The following is a 20,861-nucleotide window of genomic DNA, read 5'->3' as shown; positions in this document are numbered from 1 at the left end:
TTTTGAAGGTGCAGGGAAATTGTTTCAATTTTGTAGGATTCCATTTGGTGTGACGAATGGTGTAGCTGCATTCCAAAGAGCTATGGACAAACTAGTTGAGGATGAGAAGCTCAAAGATACTTTTCCATACCTTGACAATATCACTGTAGGTGGAGCATCTCAGGCTGAACATGATGAAAACGTTCAAAACTTCTTGGAGGTGGTTCAGAAACGGAACCTTACCCTCAATGAGGGGAAATCGGTTATTTCTGTTCCTACAATCAATGTTCTAGGGTATTGTGTCGGGAATAATGTTATAAAGCCTGACCCAGACAGATTACGTCCCTTTCAAGAATTACCGCCTCCCACAAATATGGGCTCTCTGCGAAGAGCTCAAGGATTGTTTGCCTATTATGCCAAATGGATCCCTGGTTTTTCTAACACGATACATCCCTTAGTGAACACAAAAACTTTTCCACTGAGCGAGCCAGCACTAGCTGCTTTCAATTCTTTAAAAAAACAACTTATGGATGTTTCACTGCGGGCTGTGGATGAGAGTCTTCCTTTTGTTGTAGAGTGTGATGCTTCGGAAGTTGCTGTCTCCGCAGTCTTGAATCAGGGAGGCCGCCCAGTAACTTTTATGTCGAGAACGCTCCAGGGTAGCGAGTTGCATTATCCAGCAGTGGAAAAAGAGGCCACAGCTATTATTGAAGCGGTTCGCAAGTGGAGCCATTTCTTAGCGAGACGACATTTTACTCTGATTACTGATCAAAGATCGGTGATGTTCATGTTAGACAGCAGGAAGCGAACTAAAATAAAGAACAACAAGATACAAGAGTGGAGGTTGGAGCTGGCATCCTACAGCTATACTATACAGTATCGTCCGGGGAAACAGAATATTGCACCGGACACCCTGACTCGTGCCTATTGTTGTTCTATTTCCTCAATGTCAAGTCTCACTGACATCCATGAGAACCTCTGCCATCCTGGCGTCACTCGCCTTTTGCACTTTGTGCGATCCAAAAACCTCCCATTTTCAACAGATGACGTGAAAAGAGTGTGTGCTTCTTGTAGAATATGTGCCCAACAAAAACCAAAATTCCATCGTCCAGGAAAAGGAGTCCTCATAAAGGCCACCCAGCCAATGGAACGTCTTAACATTGATTTCAAGGGGCCTCTGCCCTCAACCACGAGCAATAAGTACATTCTTACGGTTGTTGACGAGTATTCACGTTTCCCCTTTGTGTTTCCCTGTCCAAACATGCATTCGAAAACAGTGATCAAATGTCTTGAATCTATCTTTATCCTTTGTGGAATACCTAGTTTCATTCATTCAGATCAAGGTGCTTCTTTCATGTCCCAAGAACTGAAACTGTACCTTTCTCAGAAGGGGGTTGCAACCAGCAGAACGACACCTTATCATCCGATGGGCAACGGCCAGGTTGAGAGATATAATGGTATTATTTGGAAATCTATTTGTTTAGTACTCGAAAGTCGTGGCTTGAAGACTCAACACTGGGAGATAGTACTTCCTGAGGTTTTGCACTCAGTTAGGTCGCTCTTATGTACAGCAACTAATGAGACACCTCATGAACGTTTTTTCAGGTTTCAGCGACGCTCTAGTCATGGCTTTTGACTCCTGGACCTGTACTATTGCGACGGCATGTTAGGTCTAGCAAACATGAACCGTTAACTGAAGAGGTTCAACTCATGGATGCAAACTCAATGTATGCAAATGTCAAATATCCAGATGGTAGAGTATCAACTGTGTCTACCCGTGACTTAGCCCCAAGTCCTGCAGGTGCAACGTCTCCTGTACACCATGTTGAACCATCAGGAGAGACGGAGTCCCCAGATACAACTGAAGTGCAGGATACACAAACTCATGATAACCGTGATTGTCATGAATCCAGTGAGCCCACTGAGAGAAGAAGGTCCACTCGTGTGTCAAGGCCGCCTGATCGCTATGGATGGGATTAAACCAATACATTTGTTTTGATTAAAGTTGAATTTTCTAGGAGGGGAGAATGTGATAATATCAGTTGGTCTTAGCTGTTTCTTACTGTCAATGTTTGAGTATTTATATTGTTTTGTTTATTGTTTTGTTCTTCCTATGTTAATGTTTTATAGCATGATCTTCATAAGTTATGTGTTTGTGTTAACATGTGCATTTATGTTGATACTGTATTCATTGTTGTCTTTCTTCGTTACAGATATGGTAGTTTGCTAATGTGTTGAATAAAGCTTGGAAATTATCACCAAGTATTACTTTCATTACAGATATTACACTGGTATTTTTTATTTATTTGGTTCAAGGCTATTGTTTAGTAAATTGCATGAGAGCAGTTTCAGTGCTTCTCCCTATCCTAAAACAATGTTGGTGTTTGTGCAAATTATTGTTACTTTCTACGAATCTCCTTAGTCTTGTGTTTATGATTTTTTCAAAAAATGTTCCTGGCACTTCCCGCAATGATTGGTCTTCAGTTTGCTGGCTGTTTCGGGTCTTTCCCTGGTTTGGGGGAAGTATAAGAATTCCTTCTTTGTGTGGTTTTGGGTAATATCCCATTGTGTTAGGTTTTATATTTTTTTGAGTCTTCTGCAAGCCACCATTGGTAGTTTTGATAGAATTGACTTATTTCTGCCACCTTTACCAGGTGCTTTGTGCTTAAAATATTTCACTGCTTTCATTATCTCATGCATATTGAAGTCAACTATTAAGTAGTTGTCCTCGTCCAGTCTTTGCAGATCTGGATTTTAATAGGGGTTTATTCTTTCCTTATTTTCTTGTAGGAAGTTGAGGACTCCTGTTTCTGTGTCCCTATCAAAATTGCATTTTGTTGGTCTGTCATTTTGAATGTGCTTGCCCATGTTTTGGTTAGTAATTTAATTTTGTCTTCCATGTCTTCTACTTTTTTTACCATTACTGTTGATTAAGTATGGTATTTATATTTTTGGTTTCCCCCAGTAATCTTTGTAGTTTTTCCAAGAAATTCTATGGGCCTTTGTATATTTGTCCTAGTTCTATCGTCGTGTTGTTCCAGTTTTGGGATGTTACTCTGTGTGTTGTCACAGCGGACCTATTAGTGTCACAGTTAGGTTGGACAGGATCTCACTTTGTTGAGGAGTCTTTGGATCAAACATAGGCGTCCATGTCATCCCAAGGATGTCAGAAAGCATCCTGAAATGCTGCCTGAGGATATGGTACTGGTGAGCCGTATATCAGAAGCCTGTGGTATGAACATCAAACAGGTCTATTAGAGCAAACCTCACTAATTCAGGACATCAGTTGTTATCCAAGGAGCCAGAGACCATTTGGATCCAACTACCATATAGTGTACATTGGTGTATAAAATAACATTTTAACCTTAAAAGTAACATCTCAACACTTGAGGACAAATTCCCATAATGAAGTTTGTTTATAATGTGTGTACTCGAGAAACACATAGCCCAAAAAAAACTAAACACTAATAGATGTTTTGTTATGAACACTCGAATGGTATGGCAGCTATTTTGCTTGTATTTTAACCATGATACAATACATTAGTAAACAATTGCCCTTAATTGCTTTGGAGAAAAGATCCTCAAGGAAATATACTGCCAAATAAAAAATAAACTGGAGCTGAAGGAAGGGAAACAATGTTCACAGCTGCAATTCTGTTTGGAATCGGAGAAAGCTTTGTCCAAAACAGGAGGAAACGAAAAGAAATATTGGTGGAAACTTATAAATAAGCAAATGTGTAATTAAGTGTCAATGGCCGAATTTAGAAGGTAATGTGGAAAAGTGTTTGAAAATTGAGAAAATATGTTATTTTCATTAGTAAAATAAATTTTTGAATATACTTACCCGGTGATCATATAGCTGTCAGCTCTGCTGCCCGACAGAAAAACCTAAGGACAAAATACGCCAGCGATCGCTATACAGGTGGGGGTGTACATCAACAGCGCCATCTGTCGAGCAGGTACTCAAGTACTCCATGTCAACACAGAACCAATTTTCTCCTCGGCCCACTGGGTCTCTATTGGGGAGGAAGGGAGGGTCCTTTAATATATGATCACCGGGTAAGTATATTCAAAAATTTATTTTACTAATGAAAATAACATTTTTCAATATTAAACTTAGCCGGTGATCATATAGCTGATTCACACCCAGGGGGGTGGGTAGAGACCAGCATTATGTTTACATTAAGAGCTAAGTATTTTGTATTTCATTTTAGCAGTTATTCAAAATAACAAACATAAAATCAATAAGTACCTGGTAAGGAAGTCGACTTGAACAATTACTCTGCCTTTTTAAGTACGTCTTCCTTACTGAGCCTCGCGATCCTCATAGGATGCTGAGCGACTCCTAGGAGCTGAAGTATGAAGGGTTGCAACCCATACTAAAGGACCTCATCAAAACCTCTAATCTAGGCGCTTCTCAAGAAAAGAATTTGACCACCCGCCAAATCAACCAGGATGCGAAAGGCTTCTTAGCCTTCCGGACAACCCAAAAAACAATAAAAAACATTTCAAGAGAAAGATTAAAAAGGTTATGGGATTAGGGGAATGTAGTGGTTGAGCCCTCACCCACTACTGCACTCGCTGCTACGAATGGTCCCAGGGTGTAGCAGTTCTCGTAAAGAGACTGGACATCTTTAAGGTAAAATGATGCGAACACTGACTTGCTTCTCCAATAGGTTGCATCCATTACACTCTGCAGAGATCTGTTTTGTTTGAAGGCTACTGAAGTTGCGACAGCTCTAACTTCATGTGTCCTTACCTTCAGCAAAGCATGGTCCTCCTCATTCAGATGGGAATGAGCTTCTCGAATCAAAAGTCTGATATAATAAGAAACTGCATTCTTCGACATAGGTAAAGAAGGTTTCTTAATAGCGCACCATAAAGCTTCTGACTGTCCTCGTAATGGTTTAGTACGTCTCAAATAGTACTTAAGAGCTCTTACAGGGCAAAGTACTCTTTCTTGTTCATTTCCAACCAAATTAGAAAGGCTTGGAATATCGAACGATTTGGGCCAAGGACGAGAAGGAAGTTCGTTTTTGGCTAAAAAACCAAGCTGTAAGGAACATGTAGCCGTTTCAGATGTAAATCCAATGTTCCTGCTGAAGGCGTGTATCTCACAGACTCTTTTAGCTGTTGCTAAGCAAACGAGGAAAAGGGTCTTCAAAGTGAGATCTTTAAAAGAGGCTGATTGAAGTGGTTCGAACCTTTCTGACATAAGGAATCTTAGTACCACGTCTAAGTTCCAACCTGGTGTGGCCAACCGACGCTCCTTCGAGGTCTCAAAAGACTTAAGGAGGTCCTGTAGATCTTTGTTGTTGGAAAGATCTAAGCCTCTGTGACGGAAGACTGCTGCCAACATGCTTCTGTAACCCTTGATCGTGGGAGCTGAAAGAGATCTTTCCTTCCTTAGGTATAAAAGGAAGTCAGCTATCTGAGTTACAGAGGTACTGGTTGAGGATACTGATACCGACTTGCACCAGCTTCGGAAGACTTCCCACTTCAACTGGTAGACTTTAAGAGTGGATGTCCTCCTTGCTCTAGCAATCGCTCTGGCTGCCTCCTTCGAAAAGCCTCTAGCTCTCGAGAGTCTTTCGATAGTCTGAAGGCAGTCAGACGAAGAGCGTGGAGGCTTGGGTGTACCTTCTTTACGTGCGGCTAACGCAGAAGGTCCACTCTTAGAGGAAGTGTTCTGGGAACGTCTACTAGCCATTGCAGTACCTCGGTGAACCATTCTCTCGCGGGCCAGAGGGGAGCAACCAACGTCAACCTTGTCCCTTCGTGAGAGGCGAACTTCTGCAGTACTCTGTTGACAATCTTGAACGGGGGAATGCATAAAGGTCTAGATGGGACCAATCCAGAAGAAAAGCATCTATGTGAACCGCTGCTGGGTCCGGAATCGGTGAGCAATAAATTGGGAGCCTCTTGGTCATCGAGGTTGCAAACAGATCTATGGTAGGCTGACCCCACAAGGCCCATAGTCTCTTGCATACATTCTTGTGAAGGGTCCACTCTGTTGGGATGATTTGACCCTTCCGGCTTAGGCGGTCTGCCATGACATTCATGCTGCCTTGAATGAACCTCGTTACTAGCGATATGTTTCGATCTCTTGACCAGGTGAGGAGGTCCCTTGCGATCTCGTACAACGTCCTCGAATGAGTCCCTCCTTGCTTGGAGATGTACGCCAAGGCTGTGGTGTTGTCGGAGTTCACCTCCACCACTTTGCCTAGAAGGAGGGACTTGAAGCTTCTCAAGGCCAGATGAACTGCCAGTAGCTCCTTACAGTTGATGTGCAACGTTCTTTGATCCGCATTCCACGTGCCCGAGCATTCCCGACCGTCCAATGTCGCACCCCAGCCCGTGTCCGATGCGTCCGAGAAGAGGATGTGGTTGGGGGTCTGAACAGCCAGTGGCAGACCCTCCCTGAGGAGAATGTTGTCCTTCCACCAAGTCAGTGAAGACTTCATCTTCTCGGAAATAGGAATCGAGACCGCTTCTAGCGTCTTGTCCTTTCTCCAGTGAACAGCTAGGTGAAATTGAAGGGGTCGGAGGTGGAGTCTCCCTAACGCGATGAACTGGTCCAGTGATGAAAGCGTCCCTATCAGACTCATCCACTGTCTGACTGAACATCGGTCCTTCTTCAGCATGTTCTGGATGCATTCTTGGGCTTGACTGATTCTGGGGGCCGACGGAAAAGCCCGAAAAGCTTGACTCTGAATCTCCATTCCTAGGTACACTATAGTTTGGGATGGGACGAGTTGGGACTTTTCCATATTGACCAGGAGACCCAATTCCTTGGTCAGATCCAGAGTCCACTTTAGATTCTCCAGACAGCGACGACTTGACGAAGCTCTTAGAAGCCAGTCGTCCAAATAGAGGGAGGCTCTGATGTCTGCTAAATGCAGGAATTTGGCAATATTCCTCATCAGTTTCTTAAAAACAAGAGGTGCCGTGCTTAGGCCAAAGCACAGGGCTTGAAACTGGTATACAACCTTCCCGAAAACGAACCTTAGAAAAGGTTGGGAATCTGGGTGGATGGGGACGTGAAAGTAAGCGTCCTTTAGGTCTAACGAGACCATCCAGTCTTCCTTCCTGACCGATGCTAGAACCGACTTTGTCGTCTCCATGGTGAACGTCTGCTTTGTGACAAAGACATTCAGAGCACTGACGTCTAGCACCGGCCTCCACCCTCCTGTCTTCTTCGCCACTAAGAAGAGACGGTTGTAGAAGCCCGGGGATTGATGGTCCCGGACTTTGATAACCGCTCCCTTTTGAATTAAGAGAGACACCTCTTGCTGCAAAGCTAGTCTCTTGTCCTCCTCTCTGTACCTGGGAGAGAGGTCGATGGGAGTTGTTGCTAGAGGGGGCTTGCGCAAGAATGGAATCTTGTACCCCTCTCTGAGTAACTTCACAGACTGTGCGTCTGCGCCCCTGTTCTCCCAGGCCTGCCAGTAGTTCTTGAGCCTGGCTCCCACTGCTGTCTGAAGAAGGTGGCAGTCAGACTCTGCCTCTAAGGGACTTGGAACCCTTCTTCTTGCTCGCACGTTGACCTTCGGCACGAGCACCTCCTCTGCTGGAGGCTCTGCCACGAAAGGGCGGAATGAACCTTGACGCTGGAGTGTCCATCCTGGGTCTAGGCACGGAGGGCAAAGGGGTGGCTTTGCGTGCGGATGACGCAACCAGGTCATGAGTGTCTTTCTGGATCAAGGAGGCGGCAATCTCCTTGATCAACTCCTCAGGGAAGAGGCACTTCGAGAGAGGAGCAAACATAAGTTCCGACTTTTGACATGGGGTGACTCCAGCTGACAAGAAGGAGCAAAGGTGATCCCGCTTCTTGAGGACCCCGGACACGAAAGAAGCCGCAAGCTCACTAGAACCATCCCGTATGGCTTTGTCCATGCAGGACATAATGAGCATGGAAGTTTCCTTGTCAGAAGGGGAGGTCTTCCTGCTCAACGCTCCCAAACACCAGTCCAAGAAGTTAAAGACTTCGAATGCTCGAAATACTCCTTTCATTAGATGGTCCATATCCGAAGGAGTCCAACAAATCTTGGAGCGTCTCATGGCCAGCCTGCGGGGAGAGTCTACCAGACTTGAGAAGTCGCCCTGGGCAGAGGCAGGAACTCCCAAGCCGAGAACTTCTCCCGTGGCATACCAGACGCTAGATCTGGAAGCAAGCTTGGCCGGGGGAAACATGAAGGCTGTCTTCCCAAGTTGCTTTTTGGACTGCAACCAATCTCCCAGTACTCTTAAAGCTCTCTTGGACGAGCAAGCGAGTACGAGCTTCGTAAAGGCAGGTGCGGATGACTGCATGCCTAAAGCGAACTCAGAGGGAGGCGAGCGTGGTGCTGCAGACACAAACTGATCAGGATATAAATCCTTGAACAGCGCAAGCACTTTCCTAAAGTCTAAGGAGGGAGGCGTGGTCTTGGGTTCGTCGATGTCCGTGTGTTGGTCGTCAAGATGTGCAGCGTCGTCATCATCAAAGAGTCCATCGTCTGAATGTTGAGGAGGAAGCGGCAAAGGAGTAGGTAAAAGCTGGACGGCTGAGTCCGGCAGCACGGGTGCATGCGTGGCTGCACTGGACCCAACGTCATGGAACTGTTGGTCAGTCTGTGAACTGGCAACAACCATAGCTGTGTGGGGACGCAAGGCGTCTACTCCTGACTGCGGTAGAGTAGCGGAAACCACAGTGGGTTGCGGAGGTTGACGCACAGCGTCAAAACACGGCAACTTAACTCCACCCTCCTGTTGTTGTGGTAACACGCGAACGTCAACGGAGGGTTCCGTGCGTCGGTGAACGTCAACATGCGTCTGGCAGGGTCGACTGCGCATGGGTGGTGGAACTCTCACAGCTGGAGTGCGGGAGCAGGCAGCCTCAGCGTCTACTGGGCTCACAACCGTGGTTGGTTGTAGGTTAACGGGTGCAGCGTCAACCTTCTCCGCACGATACTCCTGCATGAAAGAAGCTAACTGAGTCTGCATAGACTGAAGCAAAGACCACTTAGTAGTAGTAGGTTGGCCAGGGCACCAGCCGCCCGTTGAGATACTACCGCTAGAGAGTTAGGGGGTCCTTTGACTGGCCAGACAGTACCATATTGGATCCTTCTCTCTGGTCACGGTTCTTTCCCTTTGCCTACACAGACACCGAATAGTCTGGCCTATTCTTTACAGATTCTCCTCTGTCCTCATACACCTGACAACACTGAGATTACTAAACAATTCTTCTTCATCCAAGGGGTTAACTACGGCAATGTAATTGTTCAGTGGCTACTTTCCTCTTAAGGGTAAGGGTAGAAGAGACTCTTTAGCTATGGTAAGCAGCTCTTCTAGGAGAAGGACACTCCAAAATCAAACCATTGTTCTCTAGTCTTGGGTAGTGCTATAGCCTCTGTACCATGGCCTTCCACTGTCTTGGGTTAGAGTTCTCTTGCTTGAGGGTACACTCAGGCACACTGTTCTATCTAGTTTCTCTTTCTCTTGTTTTGTTAAAGTTTGTATTGTTTATATAGGAAATATTTATTTTAATGCTGTTGCTATTCTTAAAATATTTTATTTTTCCTTGTTTCCTTTCCTCACTGAGCTATTTTCCCTGTTGGGGCCCCTGGGCTTATAGCATCCTGCTTTTCCAACTAGGGTTGTAGCTTAGCATTTAATAATAATAATAATAATACAGCAGCAGGTGCGGCAACAGACGGTGTTACTGCCTGTTGCGGTACCACTTTGCCTCTCTTAGGAGGTGTGCAGTCGTCGGAAGACTGCAGCGAGTCCGAACTGACCCAGTGGCTACACCTGGGCCGTTGGACTTGCGCGGAAGGGACCTTGCGTTTAAGAGGCCGTGAGACCTTGGTCCATCGTTTCTGGCGTGAAACCTCTTCCGCAGACGAGGAATGAACGGGTATCACTCGTCTTCTTGTGGGTGGGACGATCTAGGAAAGATACGTCCGAAACCCCGGAGGGAACGTCTGTCCGCTGATTAAAGCCTGTCGAACCCTTTGGTCGTACGACATTGCTTCTCCCCTGGGCTTGGGAGCTTGCAAGAGGTCCCGGACTGGGAGGACGACAGGCACGAACAGACGCACCCTCATGCGTAACACTAACACTTTTCACTGCACTAACCACTTCACTTCCCACTGCACTTTTACCCTTCAACTCCCTGACGTCAGCCATGAGTTGGTTGCGGTCACTCGCCAATGACTCGACTCTATCACCCAGAGCCTGGATGGCACGCATCATATCTGCCATCGAAGGTTGATGAGTGCTAGAAGGGGGGTCGGGAGTAACCACTACAGGGGAAGGAATAGGTTGTGGGGCATGGGGAGAGGAAAAATCAACTGAGCGAGACGAACTCCTCCTGACTCTATCTCTCTCTAGCCTACGTGAATATTTCAGGAATTCTTGAAAATCGAATTCCGAAAGCCCAACGCATTCCTCACATCGATCTTCCAATTGACAGGTTTTACCCCGACAATTGGAACAAATGGTGTGCGGATCGATAGAGGCCTTCGGAAGACGCCTTGAACAGTCCCTAGCACTACACTTCCTGTATTTGGGGACTTGAGAAGGGTCAGACATCTTGAATTAGTCAAAGGGGGGATTCAAAATCTATCCAAGTCGTCAACAAATAATCCAAAATTCAATAAAAGAATGCAAGGAAGTACTGAAGATAACCTCTGCACAGCGAAAGCTAATAACCAGAAATGAATACTTCACCAAATAACGTGAAAATCAATCCAGAAAGCAACAGCGTATTTAGTAGGTCTTGCCAGTGGCACGACAGAGAGAAAATTGGTTCTGTGTTGACATGGAGTACTTGAGTACCTGCTCGACAGATGGCGCTGTTGATGTACACCCCCACCTGTATAGCGATCGCTGGCGTATTTTGTCCTTAGGTTTTTCTGTCGGGCAGCAGAGCTGACAGCTATATGATCACCGGCTAAGTTTAATATTGAAAAAGTTTTGTTATAATAATATATAATACAGGACTATGAAATTTGAGAAGTAAGAAAAATTAATAATTTACTAAGCTTTATAATGAAACACTGCAGATCCAAAAGCTATAAATCATCATGCATCTGCAACATGGATAAAAGTCCGGTAAACCTTTATATGTAAATAAACTCAACAGTAAATAAAATGAGAATTATTTCAAATAAAACTATTCAGAATAGAATGCTAAATAAAAATGATAGTTCAAGTGATAAATATCCTTTAATATTTTGCCTTGATCAGCTGAGAAACGTAAACAACGGAAAATTTATTTCTCAATACAATACTAATATGTGATTATTACATGCATTATTATTGGATACAGACAGGAGTTATTTATTTATTCAGAACAATACACAGGACATTTAGTTAGTGTAAATAAAGTGTCAATAATACATGAGATTTACGATTATGCATTTATGGTTGGTAAAATCCAGCTTTAATTGACATGACTCGAAGAACTATTCACCACAATTCACTATATATTGATATTAATTTCCTTTTTAAACTTAGGGTTATCAAATATAATAATGATTTGATACATTTAATCATTTCAGGCAACATACCATTCACTTAGTCATAATATGTTAAAAGTTGGAACTTGAGGTCCACATTAGACTCCCTTACCATGAATTTTTATTGGAAAAATTATTTTCATATGCAGAGATTTGATATATGAGACTGTTTTCAGGAATTAATCAAACCCTGATACCGAGTCGAGTGTTCTAATTTTTTTGTTTTGAACCTCAAAATAAATGAAATGAAGGCACTTTTATATCATGTTTTTCCTGAACATGCTACCTTAAACAGAAGCTATTTGTTTAATCAAGTTTCATTAGCAATCATAATGGGACAAATGATTATTGCACATTCCATTTCCAAAATATTTTCCCTAACTTCAGTTATATACCAGTTGGATTTTTTATCAACTTGTACACACATCAATTATGGAATTGCCAGCAAAAAAAAGAAAGTACTAGACTAGTTTTAAAAGTTATACAAACAGCCAAGGAACTGAATAATAACTGCGCTGCCACTAAAACTTTTGATGTGACAGAGATGGTACAAGATTGGAGAAAGTGATGACAATTTGAATCATGATGATTTAATGAAAAATTAATATTATGCTAATCTAGATGTTATTACAACCATCATTAACACTATCATTAAAATTATCTAAAGCTTAAAGAAAGTGATATAAAGGTTGTTGACTTTATTGTTAATATGAAATTTTTCCTAAAATAGGCTATTTATTATGAAATTATGCCAATAATAAATAGGGTAAATATTGTTTGGTTATATTTATTGTTAATTACCATACCTAGGTCTACGCTAGCCCACTATTACTTGAAAAGACAATAAATTTGATATATTTTGAAGGGTAGTCTTATACAGTGGGTACAGCTCAAAACCACTTTTTTAAATGAAATTCAGGGGGGGTGTGTCTTAGAAAGCCAGTTGTCTTATACCCCTGCATACACAGTATCTAAATCTTTTGGCTCAGGTTGTCTGCAAGAATGTTCTTCTTGCCTAGGATGAACCAGGTTGATAGTGAGATTTGCTTACCTACGTCCATCTTAGAATCTCGACAGCTGGATAACAGAGCTGTTGAGAGACGGTAGCTCCTTGATCGTTCAGGTAAGCCATCACAGTAGTGTTGTCGCTAATCAACACTAACGAATGACCTGAGGGGAGAGGTTAGAACTTTTGAAGGACTAGAAAGGCAGCCTTCAATTCCTAGAGGTTTATCTGGCATTGCCGATTGGGATAGGACCATAGCCCAGAGGCCATGTGATGAAGCAGGTTAGTGTCCCCCCCCAACCCTTTCCAATGATGCATCTGTGAAGAGCATCATGTCTGTAGGGGGAGAAAGAAGGAGAACATCTTGAAGAACGTTGGAAACTTGCATCCACCAACTCAAGTATTTCATGCGCTCGGATCCTATCGAAATGGGTTTCCCTGGAGGATCACTGCTTTGGAAACAACTAGTCATCTATTACCACTGAAGTGACCGCATGTGGAGATGACTACTGGTGACTAAGTGTTCCTGGGAAGCTAGGTGCCCAAAAGACATTGCCACCGATGGGCTGGCAGGGAAATCTGCAATTGAAAGGGAAGAGCCATGTCTTTGAATCTCTTGATTCTCATCTGAGATGGAAAAATCTTTCCTAGTTGAGTATCAATGTGTATTCCCAGATACACCATATCTTGTTTAGGCTGCAGAGATGACCTCTCAAGATTGTCTCGGTGTTGAATCTGCCAGTCGTCCAGATAGTGGAAGAGACGGATGTTGTTGGCATGGGCCCAGGCCGAAACTACAGTGCACACCTTTGTGAACACTTGAGGTGCTTTTATTATTATTATCATTATTATTATTATTATTATTATTATTATTATTATTATTCCTAAAATACAACCCTAATTGGAAAAGCAGGATGCTATAATCCCAGGGGAACCAACAGGGAAAATAACCCAGTGAGGAAAGGAAACGAGGAAAAAATATTTCTAGAACAGTAACAGCGTTAAAATAAATACTTCCTATATGAACTATAAAATCTTTTTAAACAAAACAGAGAAATTCAATAGAATAGTGTGGCCAAATGTACCCTCAAGCAAGGGTGAAGCACAGCATTCAGAACGATTATATTCTGTTGCATGGACAGATTTTAGGAACTATGATCTCCAATAGAGGGTCTCTAGAATTAGAGTTTAGTGAAAGATTGAAAAAAGCAAATCAGACAATGGCTAGGTTAAGTAAAATTTGGAAACCGAATTGCCTGAAATTACATATAAAACTTACACTATACATCAATTTAATGAGATCGGTGTTACTCTATGGGTATGAGTCATGGTAAGACAATGAAAAAATATCCAATAGAATTAGAAGATATGAAAACAAAACCCTTAGAAGGATATTGGGAGATAAATGGCAGGACAGGCTTAGAAATGAAACTATAAGAGAAATTACTCGTGTCATATGTGGATGAGATCATAATGAGGGGTAGACAGAGATGGTTTGGGCATGGTTTTCATACTCCCCAGGAGATTTTAGATCACTGAATGTTCAGCTGGGCTCCACAAGGCACTAGAAGAGTTGGAAGACACAGGCCTACATGGATGAGGACTTTGAAGCATGAAGTAGATGATGAATGGAGAAATAATGAATTAAAAGCTCAAGATAGAGATGACTGGCAAAATCTAATGGAGGCTCTTTGCATCAATAGGCATAGGGGGAGATGATGATTATGATCCTGGAGGTGGGATGCATCTGGATGTGGAAATATGTGTCTGTCAAATCTAGTCATCATGAAGTCACCTGGTCTGATTGCCTGTCTACCATGGCTGTAGTCTCCATTATGGATGGAGTTTAAAGGATAAACTTGTTCAGGGCTGAGAGGTCTATGACTGATCTCCAGATGCCTTTCCTACAAGAAAGAGTTGACTGAAGAAGCATGGGGACCTGTCCACGACCTCTTGGAGAGCAATCTTCTCTAACAAAGTTAGGACTTTCGCCTAAAGGGCGATGCCCTTCGCTGATCCCTTAGGGAGGGGCGGAGGACTTCACGGGTGGTGAATCAGGGGCTGGGGAGAGCTGATGAAAAGTATGACGTATCCTGCCCTAAGGCCACACACTGTTCAAGGCTCGGCCCCTTGGCTCTCCCAATAGGCTCTTCCAATAGTGCCACCTGAGTTGCAGGCATCTTCCCACTTGTGAAGTCGCAGTGGGAATGCCCCTAGTGGGAGCATTGTCCAAATCTGGATGGTCTACCTCCCCTTCCTCACTGCCGTTTCCATTGTAACGGTTGCTTTGGATGAGAAGGTTTTTTTGTGGTGTTCTGATAAGAGTCAGGGAAGGTCTTATGTGGCTGCCATTGTGTACCTTGAGCTTTCAATGCATTAAGTTCTGAAGAGAAGGCACAAAATGAAATGGCTCAAAAGAGTATTGAGTCCTAGCTAGCCTTCTTCTATTTCTCTGGTACCATCTCGACTTCCTCCACTAGCAACAAGTAAGGAGAGGAGAAAGCAGAGTTACAGAGTAAAACAACTCCTCCCTTCGGTACATGCTGTTGGAACCTCAACACGATAGAATCTAGTCTCTTTAGGACCAGTTGGCCCAGTGGTTAGCAGCATTTTCAGCCAGGAACCCTACTACCCTGGCTCCAGACATGACAATGTTCATAAAGATCTTTTTGTTCGGGTCAGACAGATTTTCGTTGTCTGCCAGGTACCAAACCTTACCAAACCGAGTGGTTCACCCAGGAGGTTTGAAGGGTTGCCCATGCAAGTCTCTCCATAACAAAGGCATCACCAAAAGTAGAAGTGACTGGTTGAGAAGCCAACTTGGCTGCAGACATGCCCTGGACCAAGGCTGACACTGGCAGAAGACAAGGGATATTGCTCAAGATATCATAGTACTGTACTTCCTTTGACTCACGGATGGAGGAGGAGGTATTCTTGAGCAGCTGTTTGCCCTGAGGGAGTCTTGACTTGCAGAGATCTGAGAATTCACTTTCCTTAGGGAACCTTCCACCAGTCTTAACCAACGAAGTTCTAGTCTAAGCTGCTCAGGTCTGGGTGTTACAGAGTAGGTCAAGAGCCGTATCCCTACTCTCTAGGAAGGAACAGTTAGGTTCACCATGTACCGCTAGTAGCTGCATGAGCACCTGTACCCCAACCAAGATTTGTCACCAGAATAGGTTGGTTTTTGGTACGGCGCCATCGCACCACACATAGGCAGGGAGAGATCAGTAAAGGCCACTTGTACACAATTCCTATCTATCAATCTTCCTGGACTTCTTTAATGATGTCTTCTACACATTCTTCTTCTAAAAATTCCAGCGTGAAGAATTTAATGAAGATGAGGCAGAGAAGGGGGGGGAAGAACTTGAAGAGAGAAGGGGGGGGGAAGAACTTGAAGAGAGAAGGGGGGGAAGAACTGGAAGTTTGCCTTCTACAGGGTAGTGGAGGCCATTGCTGATACTTCCATGGGGTAAGAGACCACAAGGAATTATTGAAGACACAGCACAGACATTAACAAAAATAAGAACAATAGAACAATAACAAATGTTTTACAAGAATTTGACAGTTTTATTTTACCTGAAAGGAGGGTCTTTGGCTAACAACTTTGTGTCATATATGGTAGGAAAATTTGCGAGGACCATCTTCTTGAATGTCTCATATTTCTCAGGGAGGGGCATCACTGTCTTCTCAAATAAGTGAACTAAGTCCAATACGAGATTGTGTCCAACAATAGGTTTATTACTCTCAAGCAATTTGCGGATGACATGAGTGAAACCAATCTGTTCAGAAACAAAGAAGAAATGATGTTTTAATATTTGGAGAATATACAGGTACTGCTGACTTAAATGTAACAATGACAAAATATAAATCTTTCTTAAAATCTCTCAAGGAATAACTGTGATAGGATTATTAACTCATTGGTCAGAACTGGCAATATAACATACTGGTATATTGCATAATGTTTGTCTTACCGCCTACTTTCATAAAATGAGATATATGATGGCTTATGCTATATCCAATTGGCTCTCAATGATGTCACATTGCTTTTTTATGCATGATGACATACAACGTAAGAAAAAATAATTGGATAATAACATATTTTTCATTGATTACTAATATAAACTGTCAGTAGTCTTTTTTCCACATGGTGCCTCATAAAATATAATTTTGTGATTAATAAGATTTTGTCATATTTTACATTTACATATATTAACCTAGGAAGTAAAATAACAGCTTAGCATGGGTGCTTGCTTTCCTCATGATGAGCCAGATGTTGACAAGACTACTAACAAGGATAATTTTTGACAATAAATGGTCCTTTTATTGATGAAATACAGAATGAAAGTGACAAAGTATGGTGCTTGAGGCGATATATTTTTTCCTTAGTTCCCAAAGATATTTCAAACATACAGGTCAGGTACTGATGTAAGAAAAATATATAAATACTTCATATACATAACCATACACTAAAAACTGATTAAAAACTAATTATTAAAGTTTCAGGTTGTGGAACTCTTGTCCTTTCCAAGTTTCTTAAGATCTTCTAAGTGGTATGTTGCAATGGTCACCATCCAACTTGCTGTTCCGGTAGATCTGGTCGTTGGTCACTTGAACAGTCTGTGGAGGATGCACCTGCGAAGGAGCAGCAGGGGAGGAGGCATCACCTATTATGGCACATATTCCTAAAATTATGGATTTTACCTTGTCTACATATTTCTTCACTGATTTTGACATCTGTAATTCCCATGTTATGTTGAAGTCCTTGTATAAAGAGATCACAGCACCTTCAATCATTCTCCTCACTGACCTGTCACGACATTTGTAAACGATTTCTGACTTTTTAAAATTGATGTCCTGGCTTTTATCCCAAGTGTGTCAAGCTATGGCACTACAGTAGTTCCCTGTTCTGCAAGCTGCAATACGTTCCTTTTTTCTATCTTTTAGCGAGCAGCTGCTCTCCCTCGTATAGTCTTCCTTGTAATCATCACATGGAATTACATATACTCCTATCTCACCATCATCTTTACCATGGTTGATATTTATCAGTTTCTTTCTTAGGGAATTCTTATAATGAAATGCAATGTTATATTCCAGTTTCTCTTTACACAAACCATTAGAGGAATTGGCCAGTTCTTTATTAAGCAGAAGCAGGAGACAAGTTTTAAAATCAGGCTTAGGATTTTTGTCAGGGCAATCAAAATATAGCTTCATCGCTCTTGTGAGACAATTCTCTATAAAATATTTAGGAAAACATAGGTTACTAAAGCTTTGTATTGAAAACTTATCTTTATTAATATACATAGAATTACATAGGCAATATGCATGGAGAAACAGATTTGTTAAAATATTTAATTTACCTTTAGTAAAATATGAAAAGAAATGAATACGACAAATTTGGAATAATTTGCATTTTTCATAGCTATACAAACCTGTAGCTCTTTACTTGGGAGTACTATTTCAGCGATAGTTGAAACCACCCATTACAATCTTTCGCGAGGTATAACTACCCTCCTCTAGTTAGTGAAGGGGGGTAGTGGGGGTAGACCAATTACCCTACTCACACAAGTCCTAGTAAACAATCATTACTTTGCAATTGCGGCAGTACTTCGGGGGGAAGGTGATGGCAGGACTTGTATGTGTAAAGAGCTAGAGGTTTGTATAGCTAGGAAAAATAAAAATTATTCCAAATTTGTCATTTGTTCCTAAACTATATACAAAACTTCTGCTCTTTACTTAGGAAACTCACCTTATGATATGAGGAAGTCCTAAAAAGAACTGGCTGGAGACTGTCCCGGGGTGACACTGTACTTCGCATAAGCTGTTTAGAGGACACCCTGACACCTCATGATCCTTATAGGATGATAGCCTGGGCAATCGGTGCTAGCATAGAATTTAGCAATGTGACTTTCCGAAGTAGGCATAAACTTGGCGCTAAGCTCCTCACTTCACCTAGACATTGCCCTACTCCACCTCGCTTGGAACACATGGACATAACAAATGTATCAACATATATCAGGATGGACAAAGGGCATGGTACCCACCTGCAGTCAGAGGTCAGCTTGCAGTTCTTCGGATGCTAAACACCAAGAAAGGAAGAATGAAATAGAAAGTGGCCAGTCATTCAATCATTCAACCTAGACTTGCTCGCAGGAAACATCGGCCCTCAACCAACTGCTAATTGGCCTACAAGGGGCTGAGGCGTTATTGATCACATTTTGTGCAGCTACCACAGGACATAAAGTAATTGTATCCAGGTTCCTGTGGTGGCTGCTGTTTGCCGTTTCCACACGCCCGCTTGTAACACCTACATCAGAAAGAAATTATTTGAATGCCTAAAATGTGCTCATACTCCTGGCTTCACGAGTACAGGGACAACGACCGTTAGATAAGAAGCCCCTCTCGATTTCCTGTCTAATCCCAGAATGTATAGAGTTCTTTTTGTAGTCTTCCTATGGTTCTCCCTGTGCTCACCAAGAGCCTGCTGCGGTGGGCTCTCTAGGTTCTTTTGAAACATTTCCTCCTTGCCCTCACAGGACCGAGTAACAGTTGGTCTGGGTCAACTGTTACAGAAAAGGATACCCTCAATCTGGAAGGGCCTGATTGTAGGATCCCCTCCAGCTGGAGTTTGAGTCTTGGCAATGACTTTGGGAGAAATCCAAGTGTCACTTGCCCCCATCCACGTGAATGGGCGATGTCACAGGACAGAGCTAGGAGAAAGACTGTCTTCTGGGTCGTCATGATCTGATGCTTGACAAAGACAGTGCTCCTTTCACTGAATGCAGTATTCTACTATGTTCCTAGGAAATGGTCTGATTCCCAAATAAGAGCATGTGCACTAAGAATTCCGTACACGGAAAAATCATTCCGTTAAGGAGGAAATGCTAACCCCGCTCAGTTTAAAAAGAGGCTTAAGGCCGAGTGATAGAATTTCATTGCTGATACCAAACAAAGTTTTCCTCTCTGAAGAACAGCAAGAGCTACACTATTGTTGGTATAGTGGCAATGAGGGGAGTGATACCCCATCTATGACACCAACCACAAATGATTCTCCACTTTGCCTGGTTTACTAAAGTAGATGTTTCCCCAGAGGTATCCTGCCAGTATTTTGTTCCCAATCTCGAAAGCTTTTCTTTCCAAAGGGTTGCTAGATAACCTCCAGGTGTGAAGATGAAGCGATGGAACCACTTGATGGAAAGTCTCTGCGCGGTTATCTAAGTACAGTAGATCCAGAAAGCCTGGAAATCATTCTGCATGTTGCCAAAACTAAGCCACTAGGGTTATCGAGGGGTCTTGCAATGCCCTGACTTTTAGACTCTCATTACTATGCAGAAGGAAGTGAACGTGTAGACTTCTGTCTTGTCCCACGAATGTTGAAAGGTATCTTGTTAGATTGTCTGGGCACCCAGTACTGGTGAGCAGTACACCGTAATATTTTGCTTAAGGGACGACGCAAACAGTAAATTATTGGGGAACTTTACAAAGCCAAGCTTTGTTAGCTATCTGTCATCTCCGAGACTATTCGGAGTCTGCTATCTGTGTCTCCCAGCTCAGATTGTCCGCCACCACATCCTTTTTGCCAGGGATAAAATGGGCTGAAAGGATACCGAGTTGTTCTCCGTCCCTCCAAGGATTCCATAGCTAATTGGCAAAGGTGCCGTGAAAAGTACCTCCTTGCATGTTTGTGTGCGACACCGCCGTAGTGTTGTCGCTCATCAGCACTATGGAGTACCATGAAAGGAGCTGATGGAATTGTTTGAGGGTGAGAAAGGCTGCCCTCATTTCAGGAGATTTATGTGGCACTGCCAATTAAATTCAGTTCAAAGTTGGGGTGCCATCAGGTGCGACAAGTGAGCCTCTCCCAATTCTTTTGATGCGTTTATTAAGAGCAACAAATCCCAGGAATGAAAGAGGTCTACTCTCCTGAGCAGGTTGGTGTCCAACACCCACCACTCATGTCTCTCTACTGCTTTGGACCTACCTGCGGTGAGGTATTCGGTGGGTCGAGGTGCTAAGACCAAATGGTGGTACTGTCAGAGGATGATCAATCGATCCTGAGACCATCTGCTTCACCGCCCGGCCAATGTCCAGGAGTCGGGGGGTGTCTCTCAAGAATGAGACTACAGTAATCCTTCGCCTCTTCGTAGTTCAAGTTTAGCAACCAGTGCATTGCTGATTTTTCAGAAATATTCATCGAAAAATAAAAATGAAAAAATACTGCCATATCGGCAGGCGTATTGCGGAAAGTAGCATTGTTTCATCGTGATGCGCAAGAGAAACGATTTTCCAGGATGCCAGACAAAGAGAAAAGCTCTCTCAGAGCTTTTGTATATACTGTACCCATGGCCACTCAGATAAGGCACGTGATTGGTTCCCTG

General features: G+C 43.0%; 1 protein-coding gene across 1 annotated transcript in view; it reads right to left on the bottom strand.

The window, feature by feature from the left end:
* LOC137627246 (poly(A)-specific ribonuclease PARN-like) overlaps window positions 1-20,861 on the bottom strand; it is a 506,907-nt gene that overhangs the window by 32,067 nt on the left and 453,979 nt on the right. Inside the window, exon 7 of the mRNA XM_068358327.1 lies at window positions 16,063-16,265. Coding sequence (XP_068214428.1) covers window positions 16,063-16,265 — 203 coding nt within the window. The remainder of the gene's footprint in view (window positions 1-16,062; window positions 16,266-20,861) is intronic.

This window comes from Palaemon carinicauda, chromosome 35 (assembly GCF_036898095.1).
Source record: "Palaemon carinicauda isolate YSFRI2023 chromosome 35, ASM3689809v2, whole genome shotgun sequence".
NCBI lineage: Eukaryota > Metazoa > Arthropoda > Malacostraca > Decapoda > Palaemonidae > Palaemon > Palaemon carinicauda.
The sequence above is the reverse complement of the archived record's forward strand: the minus strand, read 5'-3'. Positions and strand labels throughout refer to the sequence as shown.